At 34.4% G+C, this 12,453-nt stretch overlaps 1 protein-coding gene across 2 annotated transcripts in view; it reads right to left on the bottom strand.

The window, feature by feature from the left end:
• The window catches only part of LOC148944092 (nuclear envelope phosphatase-regulatory subunit 1-like), a 117,407-nt gene that overhangs the window by 11,317 nt on the left and 93,637 nt on the right, over nt 1–12,453 (bottom strand). The window contains exons 1-2 of one of the 2 annotated variants that reach the window (XM_089100633.1): nt 6,896–6,971; nt 988–1,059 (exon numbers count right to left, since the gene is read on the bottom strand). In XM_089100633.1, coding sequence (XP_088956759.1) covers nt 988–1,059; nt 6,896–6,965 — 142 coding nt within the window. In that variant the 5' untranslated portion in view covers nt 6,966–6,971. Of the gene's footprint in view, nt 1–987; nt 1,060–6,895; nt 6,972–12,453 lie in introns of those variants that run through there. The other variant, XM_089100634.1, reaches the window with a different exon arrangement.

Below are 12,453 nucleotides of genomic sequence, written 5' to 3'. Positions count from 1 at the left end.
ACATTTCACCTGCCAAAAAAGGCAATAAAGCTTAAAATTGGGGTTACTTACAAAATTCACTCCTGAGATGAACTTATTCACCTATGACTTGAAAGCACATAGACTGTGAACATTTTTCACACACCCAGGTAATATACTCAAAGCATGAGTGAAGGCAGAATTTACACTTATCAGTTATGACCTTGACTTGTGTCTCATTTGTCCTTGCAGGTCGTTTTGGGGCCTCTTCTTTGATGTGCTTTAAATAAGAGCTTCTGTGTTTGCCCAGGCAAAGGAGTTGTGGTAAATTGTAGGATCAAACAGTTTCTTTTGATCTCTTTTGGAAGCAAGCAGGGGCGTCAATTTGGTGAATGGGGGGGGGGGTAATTAACCAACTAGTTTTAGAAAAACAACTGTTTTTTTGGTATTTTCACCAAAAAAATAACACTGCCCCCCCCCCTCATATTTTGAAAAATATGTTTTTTTTCATTTTAATTAAAAATAAAAAAAAAATAAAAAAACCTTATCTTCCATAAACTGTCGTGAATTGGTAAACCTAGAGGCAACCTCTGGGTATAGGACCATGTACTCATCCCTTAAAGGCCAGCTTTGGTTTTGAATATGATTCCTTAGTGCTGGACAATCATATAAAGGCATACCCTCATTTAAGTGTACCTTATTCATAGCTTAAGGCAACAACAGAAAATTCCAATTAGTCATCAATGTTGACTGTTCCTTCTTTCAAAATGTGTGTTGCATCATAGTCCAGTGCTTATCAGCCCCTTTATCAGCAAGTTTCAAAATAAATTATATATCTCAAAACCTTTCACAGTATACAACTTTCATTGGAGTTCAAAGTTAGTTTATCTCACTATTCTTATATAACCTCTAAGAACCTCCTGTGAATCCAGGAACTGCAGCTTGGGAATTAAACCGCAATTGTACATTTAAATCAATAGAGAATACAATGAACTTTTGCATTTTGGTAAAGAAACAAAAATTGCTTACATCTCCACTTCCTGGCTGGTTGCTGGGAGCATCCAATGATTTCAGTAAGCCGTCTTTCAAATGCTTTCAAATCTGAAAAAAGCTTATGAATAAGGAGATTGGCTGTATAGGATTTATTTTTTAATGACAGATCTAAGAATATATGACTGAAAACCATAATGCATGACTACTAATGGCCAAGTTCTCAAGTGATGTTAAAAAAAATATTTTGCCACTTGATAGGTAGTGGGTTAATATTTCTTAATGCCATAGCTAAAAATATTTAAAACCAGGCTCAATGACTAAAATAAGCTTCAAGAAGAAATACATTAAAAAACCATCAAGCCAAGGAGTGGAAAGATAAACATTAAAAATATCACTTTAAATTGCCTTAAACAATGCTTGTTAGTCCCAAAGCACAGATTATTGATGCTTACACAGATTTATCACTTCAATATTTTTGCAAACATAAAAAACACTCAATCAGATGATTTGACTTCCTAAAGGTTGACAATACCCAATGAGATTTAGGCAGGAGTGTCCCAAGGCTCATTTCATAGGGGGGAGATCTTCGTAAATTTTACCAAATTGCTACCTGATTTAATTTCAATTTGCTACAGAAATCAAGAATTTTGCTAAATTTCCCCCGATTTTGCAAACTTTCTGCCAAAATTTTCACCTCAGGTGAAATTTTTTTACCTCCAGCAAAAAAATTCCAAAAATTTAGGGGGCGGCACGCCCCTTCCCACCCCTCCCCCCACCCTCGGGACTGCCCTGCATTTAGGAGACAGAGTATTATCCAATCCAAGCACAGGCAGAGTGTTATCCAATCATTTCCAATGAAATTGTGTGGGAGGGGTAGTTTTGTTAGATAGCCAGCATATTTGAGGAGCATGTTGATCCATTAATTTTTCTAGTAGTGAGATATCTTGTGAAACCTAATAGAAAATCTGTGCCCAAGGTACCCTTGTCAATTGCCAGTTTATTACTACTATTAACAACTCACTACAGCACCAAGCCACCAGAGGCAAGCAGAGCTATACATGTTCCTCCTCTGTCCTGATCTATTCAAAGCCTCCCTCTTTACACCCCCCTCCTCCAATAAGAAAATGTCAGTTTATTAATTATGATGAAGTATGAAATCTGATGCCTCCCATTAAAAACACCAGGCCTTAGTCAAAAACATTTGTTCAATATTTTCATTTAATTTTAATCTTTCAATAGTTGTTGCCAAAAACTGTTTTATTCAGTGAAGCTCTGGTCATTTTTGTGCTAGGCCTAAAATACCATTCCCTAACTTTTGTCTTTAGGAGAGGGCTTGAAGATTGAAGTATTTCAGCATTGCAGGGTAATTCAAGGTACCAAGACAATGCACACACTTTGTGGCATGTCACTGGGCAGACTCAGAGACTTGCTGGTTGTACGAGTCATCTTTATTGACAGGCAAACCGTTTGCTGACCTTTGTTGGGAGGGCAAACACATAAAAAATTACCCTTATTTGAGTTCTAGCTCTATTTTTGAAGATTTCACTTTTATAACACAAAGATTGTCCAAGGTCATCAAAGGTCATTGCTCTTTTGGAGGGGGAAGCAGTGGAAGTAGATACTTCAAAAGACACAATGCTGAGATTATGTTTTTCTCACAGGGTAGCAAATTTACATTCTTGCTATCCCCTGCCACACTGTCAATACTGTGAATATTACAATTTTTGTTTAAAAAGCAAGTTGAATTTATTTTTCAGAAAAATAATGGTATCTTTTTATTACATATAGCTTATGCTATTTATTAAAATTTCTGGTTTTATCAACTAGCAGTTTATTTCCACTACTTTTGAAAAATGCATCATATTATTTGTTTAGAAAGGACTTTACTCTCTCAAATATAGCTTAAAGCGTAACCCTAGCAAAATGGTAGTGGGTTAGGTTAATAGATTGTGAAACATAGCATTTATGAAATATATATTTACATAGTAAAATTGTAATAGAAAATACAACAATGTAGACCCACTTACTGCATAATGAGAAGTATCAAAATCTGAAACACATTTTCTGTTTCTTTACAATTTCAATGATCTTTTCAGATATGAATAAGGATACAAAGATTTTATTTGAAATGCTTTAATTTTTTTTCAAAGTAATACTTTTCTAGCTATTTTTTCAGAAATCTGATACCTTTTTTATTTCAAAAGTGCAAGGAAAAACTTAGTAGGCTACACACATAAGCCTTCCAGAGGTAAGCAAAGTGGGTACAGGCTTACATTTCTGCAAGCATTATAGTTTATGCTGCCAGTCTTTTTTCACCAATTTGCCTAAAATTTTTATCTTAATTTTATTGAACAAATTTTAGTGTCAGGTTGAGCCTTGCCATAAATGGTATAAAAAGGGTCATTACCTTAAATCGCACTTGATTGCGATAGGACGAATCCTGTGTCGGCCAGCTTCAGTGATGATAGTTAATCATCATCTGTGGCATCCCAACTGGTGCACCATGGTTTGTTGAGCCACTCCCTATCCACTGATGACTTGAACACATCCACGCTGGTAGAGGTTACTGTTTTTTCACTAAGGGAGTTCCACAAGCTGACAACTCTATTTGAGAAGAACTTGTTCCTTGGTCTGGTGTTGGCTCATTTCTGGAAAAGCTTTTGAGAATGACCATGAGTTCTATTTGAATTGTCCAGTTGGAAAAGGCCAGGAATGGTATCCTCAGCATTTAGAAGCTTGTATGCTGTTATCACATCGCCTTGTTTGCGATGATATGTTAGAGATGGTATTCTAAGCTTATGGAGAGGGGATGGATAAGGGACATCATAGAGGTCTCTAATACATTTCGTTGCCCTCCTCTGGACTGACTCTAGAGCTGCTTGGCCTGTCTTATTGATTGGGCATGCAATACACATTCCAAACTCTAGCCTTGGTCAAACTAGACTCTTGTATAGCTTGGTCATAACAGTTGGAGATCTGCTAGTGAATGTTCTTTTGATTAAGCCAAGAGTCTGATTAGCCTTCGCAATAGTTGCTTGTGCATGAACATGAAATTTCAATTCGTCATCTACCAGGACACCAAGATCTCTCTCTGCGTGGCTGCTGGAAATGGAACCCATCCCTAGAATCCATATGGTACTGAGTGTGTGGGTTTTTCTTCCCAAGGTGGAGAGTCTTGCATTTTGATGTGTTGAATTCAAGCCTCCAAATATTAGTCCAGTGAGTGAATGTATTGAGGTCCAGTTGGATAGACTTAATATTCTCTGCTGTGTCTGCATGACCGATAAGTTTTGAGTCATCAGTGTAGAGGCTTACTTTGTTGTTTAGGATTTTTGGCACGTCATTTATATATATATTAAATAAAGTCGGACCCAATAAGGCAGTCATAAGGCATCTATATCTTAAGAAGCATATATACAAATTACAGAGCACAGATCCTGTCTTAATTCATGCATAAGATCATTAGAAGAGCCCATGGTGTAACCTATTTCAGGTAGTGATGGTAGGTTAAGATCCTTTTAATCAGACAAAGGATAGAGGAGGGTGGGTAAACTCACAGGGGCACCAATTGGGCTAGATTATAAAAATACTGTCATTGGGAAAAAAGAAACAACCTGTCCCTAGATTTTGAAAAATACCTTTTTTGTTTCTTCATAATAATAAAAAACAAACAAACAAATCTTGGCTTCTCTATATTTTCATGAATTCAGAAACTCTTCATCTTTTCAATAGGCAGACCTACCATTAAATATGAACATTCTTGAATTTTTATAGCTAGGACAAAAGTGAATACATCCCTTAATTCCTTTTTCAATTTTCTTTCCAAATTCAACAGCCATTTCCACAGGAAATTACATTTTGATCCCTTAGAGGACCAAAAGGTTCCAAACAGCCCATAATAACCAAAAGTTTAAAAAAAAATGTCTCTAAAAGAACTGTCTAGTGAGAAAAAAATGCAATTTGTAGCTGATTCTAACATTGTAGCCTAATTATAATATTAATTAGTTTTAATAGTTAAAGAAAAAACTTTTAGGAAGTTTTAAAAAGAGCCTGAAACCCTTCAAAAATCACATCACATTAAAATACTGACAAGAGTTTCAAGGTTTTTGAGCTGTTTTTAAAAACTTTTGCAAACTTGTTTTTAAAATAATATTTTACTAGCCTATTAAAACATTAATTAATATTCCTGAATCATTTACAATGGAATTTTACAAATTTTTGGCTAGTATGGGATGTTTTGAGCTCTTCAAGGGCTCAAAGTGTAATGTCCTCTAGAAGCAATTATTGAACCAAAAAGAGAGCATAAAAAGAGGCAAAATATTATGTATTGACTTCCTTGGATAGACCACCTGGGGCTCTTACTGCTCCTAGGTCCAGTTACAACAAGAGCTTCCCAGGGCATTGCTGAGGCTCTGGAATTGGGTCCCTCCCTGAAAATCTGATTCACCTTATTCAATTACTTTCCAAGATAGCAAAAAGATCTCATCTACAATTGACCAATTTTAACTTAATATGGTGAATACATCAACTCATAAATGGCATAGGTCTATAGCTCAAATAAATGGCAGAAATTCAAAAATATAGGCCTAAAGTACAACAGACATACACAATATGGCTAATATGGGTGTAAAACTCATTTGCAATGCAAATAAATGTTACATATAGATTCAGGATGCAATTCTGGGTATATATTTGCAATTTAGGGGGGTGGGGGTATGCCTATATACTCTGTAAATATGTAGGTTCTAGGAAATTCAGGAATTTCTTATAAAAAAACTGCAAAAACAAGGAAATAAGTGAAGATAAAGGGGTAAATATCTACCGAATCATATTACTGACTTACACATAAAGTGAATATACCACTCGATGCTTTTTATGCTGATTACAAATATAATAATCATTTCTATCGAAATGAATTTCAGCCCCCCCCCCCTATATATGCCAATTCAGGGTATATATTTCTACATTAGGGGGGGGGGCAAATTTTGTTTCTGATGTAAATGGGAGGTAACTTTAAACTTTACCCCCCCCCCCTAATGTAGAGATATATACCCTGAATTGGCATATATAGGGGGGGCTGAAATTCATTTCCGATAGAAATGATTAGGGTAAGACACCCAGTAGTTGGCCACCTGCCTATTCTCGGACAGAATGTAACTAACAGGGAACCTAGCTCTAGGCTAATGTGCTTAGAAATTTTTTATACAAAGACAAAGCTGGTTTCCCTGGTCACTATTAGATATCCATATGGATATCTAATAGTCATAAAATCTATATGGTCAATAGAATCCAATAATCAATAAATCCATATGGATATCTAATAGTGACCAGGGAAACCAGCTTTGTCTTTGTACAAAAACTTTCTAAGCACATTAGCCTAGAGCTAGGTTCCCTGTTAGTTACATTCTGTCTGAGAATAGGCAGGTGGCCAACTACTGGGTGTCTTACCCTATTATGTTTGTAATTGTAATCAGGATAAAAAAAAAAGGCATCAAGTGGTATATTCACTTTATGCGTAAGTCAATAATATGATTTGGTAGATATTTACCAATAAAGGTTCTCCCCCTACAAAATGTGTTAACTATGATTATTCTGCATATTATGGAGTAAGAAGTTTTCTTAGCATGTTTCTTTATGTTCAACTGGGCTCCTAATCTTATAATACTGGTTGGCTAATTTAAAGACTTGTATATATATAAATATATATATATATATATATATATATATATATATATATATATATATATATATATATATATATATATATATAGGCTACTGTCAAAATAGCCATCTGGTGGTATCCCAAGTACAACCTAGCCTAAAAAAGCCCCGCAAAACTAATTAAATTTGCTATTTAACCCATTATTTTGAGATACTGGTTAAGTTTCAAGTAACATGAAAAAACCTGAAACCATCAATCAACAAAACTATTTAAAAGTCCCACCTTCACAGGTTGTTTGCTCCAGCTGCATGTTTTCTAAAATCAAAGATTTTGCCTCTTTCGAACAGGCCATACATACTTGCTAGAACTCAACAATTGTCCAAATTTCCGTGCTACACAGGATTCTCGGTGCTACAGTAAAAAAAATGTTTTTGCACAGTCTGTTTAATGTGCTTAGATATTTTTTCATACCAATTTTTAATCTTTTTGAATATAAAAGAATAAGAAATGTATCCTGAGCTGGTCGGAGTGCTGAATGGGAAAATAAATGTCATGCATGAAAAATATTGAAGCATTTATCTCGATCTGAGACACATCGTTCAATTGCACTTTATATTTCTGTAGTGCTTCCAGATGATCCATCCTCCAGAAAAATGGGACGAAAAAATATGAGCACGAAACGTAGTCTAGACTTACTGTTTTTCAAGAAAATGTCGGAACAAGTTTATCAGCTACTCCAAGGCCGTAGCCGGGATTTTTTTAAGGGGAGGGGGTATTTGTGTGTGTGTGTGTGTATTTATATGTATTTTTTATATGTATTTTTGTTAAATTTTTACGAGTCAGACAAAATTTCGGGGGAAGTATTCAAACCCCTACCCTCCTGGATGCGCCCCTAAGCTATCCTCATAAAATAAGTGTTCTTCTGAGCCCAAACCTAAAATAAAAAAGTGTTTTACTTTGTTTCTTATCGTCTCCTTCTTTTGCCAATTTCTTTAGAAAAATGGCCCATACTAACGTTTTTTTTTTCTAAGCCTCTTATCTTCCGGGCCCGAAAACGAGAGATGGCACGGAAGTAGTAGTCTCAACTTTCAGACTTCTGTCCCATTTTCCCAGAAAGCTGATAGACTGCACGCGTTAAAAGAAATTCATTTTTATAGTTTCTGGAGAATCATCCAAATGCAATAACAAGGATTAGCTGCGGTTTTGCTTGCTTCTTGTTTCTCAAATTTTTGGGCAAAAAATACCTCTGTTTTCATAATGCCTAAAAAGCAGATCTTTTAAATACGTGAAGTTGATAGTGCATTTTGATTAGTTCAATACCCCTTCCCAAGTAAAGTTTCAACTTAAAGCTTTGCTTTAACCGAATAACATCTTTTAAAGGATAGAGGTCAGAATAATAATCTTGCGTGTCTTAGTCACAATTCATTATAAATTATCTCCATGTTAAATGAAACTCTGAGATCTTTCTGAAGATACAATAGTGGCTGTATTCCTAACTGCCTGAGATCCAAGTTGCTTCCTTACAACATCAATTTCATCTCTTTTACAATCCAGAAATTTTGGAAAACTAGCCTAGGCCTACAAATGTGTAACAATGTACATACTTGTGCAGGGCTACTTTGATCTCCTGTAGCTCCAAGAAAAAAAAATTCTTTTATATTAAAACTCATAGATAAATAGTTTAAAATACTCAAAATTTCTCTCCAGAGGCGTTACTTTGAGCCAGTCGTGACTTCCTCTTGGAATTCCAAGCCTTGAAGCGCGATAACGGCACACAAGCTTTTTTTTTAAATAACTCTACATTTTTCAAACTCCTTAATTTTTTGTCCAAGAGAAAAAGAAAAAATAGAGCACGAAAGTGCAATGATATGGTCATGAGAAAGAAAAAAGGTTACGTTCCATATAGCATTTCTATAGTGCTACTTATGATGAAATAGTGCTATATTCAGAACTTTGGTGACACGGGTGGCAACCTTGTTTATGAGTTAGTATTTGGCCAACTCTCAGAATTAAATTTTCTTAAAAAAAAGCACTTGGCATACAATTACAAATCTATCTTTATTTTATTTTAAAGTCATTTTTTACATTAACTGATTTGGAAAAGTTTGTTTTCCTTAATGAAATCTGTCTTTATTTCATTATGACATTATAAATTCAGAAATGGTAAAACAATCGACGTTTATTATAATTTCGCAAGCTAAAAGTTGAACATATCACTCGATAGGGCTTTTAACGCTGATTGCAAATGTTCTAATTAATACCCTAACAATTGCATCCCATACCCCCAAATGGGGCTAGATATAGCCCTAGGCTATATAAACATTTGTTGATAATACTTTTTTTCAATTTAGGTTCTTTAGGCGTTATGAACCAGCTGTTGATAAGAAATAAGCAGAAAAAACAATGCAATCCACAAAATCAGCAAAATTTTGTATATCATTAGGGGGTGGCTTGGGCGCATTTACGAGGATAGCAATTAGTTTATTTAGAGTAACGTTAAACGGTATATTGAGTTATTTGTTCATCCTCTAGCTAAAAATATTGTCTGAATATTTATAAATTTATCTTGAAAACAGCTCCAATTTCCTGAAACCTTCTGCAATATCTTTTTTAAAAGCAAACCATCAAATTTAATTAGCTTAAAATACAATGGATTTTCAGCAAAACTTTTTTTCTTTTAAGCATCCTCTTTAAAAATGCACAGAAAACCACATAAAGAAAGAAAAACGAGCAAAAATGGGGTTTTAAAGGCCAAATGAAAATACTGAAAAAATACAACAAAAGGAATATTTCGAAAGGACAAACACCTCTCTTATTCAGCGCGAAACGAAATAATGTATCCAAGGAAAGTGCCAAAGAAAAAAACAACAAAAACCAAACGCGGAAAGTCAAAAAACCAAAAACTTAAAAGATGAAGAAAATTCAAAATCCAAAAAATTATGAACTGCCATCGACGGATACTAGCGAACAACTGAGAAAGAAAAGAAAGCAATTCATTCACTCAAAAACAAAACGAACCAGCTATTAAATAAGTTGGAGAACTATGTAATCTGATTTAATCAAAGTAGTGAAAAAACACAACAAAAGGAATATTTCGAGAGAACAAACACCTCTCTTATTCAGCGCGAAACTAAATAATGTATCCAAGGAGAGTGACAAAGAAAAAAACAACAAAAACCAAACGCGGAAAGTCAATGTGAAAAGAACCAAAAAACCAAAGAAAAAACCAAAAACTTAAAAGATGAAGAAAATTCAAAATCCAAAAAATTATGAACTGCCATCGACGGATACTAGCGAACAACTGAGAAAGAAAACAAAGCAATTCATTCACTCAAAAACAAAACGGACCAGCAATTAAACAAGTTGGAGAAATGTGTCATCTGATTTAATGAAAATACTGACAAAACATAACAAAGAGAATGTTTCGAGAGTACAAACGCCTCTCTTCTTCAGCGCGAAACGAAATAATGTATCCAAGGAAAGTGCCAAAGAAAAAAACAACAAAAACCAAACGCGGAAAGTCAATGTGAAAAGAACCAAAAAACCAAAGAAAAAACCAAAAACTTAAAAGATGAAGAAAATTCAAAATCCAAAAAATTATGAACTGCCATCGACGGATACTAGCGAACAACTGAGAAAGAAAAGAAAGCAATTCATTCACTCAAAAACAAAACGAACCAGCTATTAAATAAGTTGGAGAACTATGTAATCTGATTTAATCAAAGTAGTGAAAAAACACAACAAAAGGAATATTTCGAGATTACAAACGCCTCTATTCTTCAGCGTGAAACGAAACAATGTAACCAAGTAAAGTGCCAAAGAAAAAAACAACAAAAAACAAACGCGGAAAGTCAATGTGAAAAGAACCAAAAAACCAAAGAAAAAAACAAACACTTAAAAGATGAATAAAATTCAAAATCTAAAAAATTATGAACTGCCATCGACGGATACTAGCGAACAACTGAGAAAGAAAACAAAACAATTCATTCACTCAAAAACAAAACGAACCAGCAATTAAATAAGTTGGAGAAATATGTCATCTGATTTAATGAAAATACTGACAAAACACAACAAAGATAATATTTCGAGAGGACAAACGCCTCTCTTCTTCAGCGCGAAACGAAATAATGTATCCAAGGAAAGTGCCGAAGAAAAAAACAACAAAAAACAAACACGAAAAGTCAATGTGAAAAGAACCAAAAAAAAGAAAAAACCAAAAATTTAAAAGATGAATAAAATTCAATAAAAGCCAAAAATTAAAAGAATTAAAACCAAATACCTAACAACCATAAAAGTGAGCTATTCGCCAACATCCGCAATTTGCACAAAATCCAAAAAATTACGAACTACTATCGACGGATACTAGCGAACAACTGAGAAAGAAAAGAAAACAATTCATTTACTCAAAGACAAAACGAACCAGCAATTAAATAAGTTGAAGAACTATGTCATCTGATTCTGATTAATTGCTGGTATAAATGGTACAATATAAATGTTTTTACTTTTATAACTTTAATAAATCAAATAATATTAACATTTTGATTACTAAATATCAGTATATGCATATTAAACTGACAATGCACATTCATTTGTATTATTCTCAGTAAAGTGCAAATTATGTTGTGGCCTTGGGAAGGCATAGGGGTTTTGAGCCCAACTTATGTTAATTTCTGGTCGTTTTGAGTTTGACTCGGTTATTTATTGTAATTTCTGTTCGTTTTGGGTTTCATTTATTTATCGATGTTTATTTGTGGTAGTTTCACGCTTGGCAGATTTTTTGATTCTATGTTTTCTCATTTTTGGTTTAATGAAGTTGTTTAATTATCTTTGAAAAACTTATTTTGTGAAAAATATTTTTTTTAAATTAATTTCTGCCCGTTTTGTATTGACATGGTCTTTTCGGGTAAAAAGAAAATACCAGTTTAAATCTATTTTTTTGTCAAGACTTTATAGTTTGGAATGCTATTTGTATGCTGGAGAAAAATTTTCGGTAATTTTTAACAACATACACCCTTTTAAAAATCTGGACACAAATAGTAGTGTTTAATTTAGTTTAATACCTCCTCTAGTTGACGTTAAATGAAAAACTTGATACCATTCACGAAAACTTTTTTGAAGTTTCTACGACAACACCTTCTATAAAATCCTTATATGTCCCCAGGGCATAACTTAAACCCCTTGCCCTGAGGGTTGTGGGAGAGTGTTTCCCTCAAAAACATATTTTTTATCCGGAAATCAACTACGCTGAACAAAATGACTATCTCAAAATTTTGATTGGATATGTTTTGGGGAAAGATGGGTGAGGGGGAGGGCTAGTTGCCCTCCAATCATTTTCGACTTAAAAATGGCACTAGCCACTCTAATTTCAAATCAATTGAGTCCTTTTTGAAGTTTCTACAACAACGCCTTCTATAAAAACCTTATATGCCCCCAGAGCATAACTTAAAACCCTTGCCCTGAGGGTTATGGGGGAGTGTCCTCCTGAAAAACATATTTTCTATCTGGAAATCAACTACGCTGAACAAAATGGCTATCTCAAAATTTTGATTGGATGTGTTTGGGGGAATGATTGGCTTAGGGGGGGGGGGGGGCTAGTTGCCCTCCAATCACTTTCGACTGTTAAAGAGAGCAATAGAACTCTCAATTTCCAATCGAATGAGCCCCTTTTGAAGTTTCTAAGATGAACCCTTCCATATGACGTGCCCTTGCCAACATTGTTCTTATATGCCCTCAGGGCATAACTTAAAACCCTTGCCCCGAGGGTCGTGGGGGAGTGTCCTCCTCAAAAACATATTTTTTATCAGGAAATCAACTACGCTAAAAAAATGGCAATCTCAAAA

The sequence above is a fragment of the Artemia sp. Qi Xiang Cuo genome, chromosome 14 (assembly GCF_049724085.1).
Source record: "Artemia sp. Qi Xiang Cuo chromosome 14, ASM4972408v1, whole genome shotgun sequence".
NCBI classification, from domain to species: Eukaryota; Metazoa; Arthropoda; class Branchiopoda; order Anostraca; family Artemiidae; genus Artemia; species Artemia sp. Qi Xiang Cuo.
The sequence above is the reverse complement of the archived record's forward strand: the minus strand, read 5'-3'. Positions and strand labels throughout refer to the sequence as shown.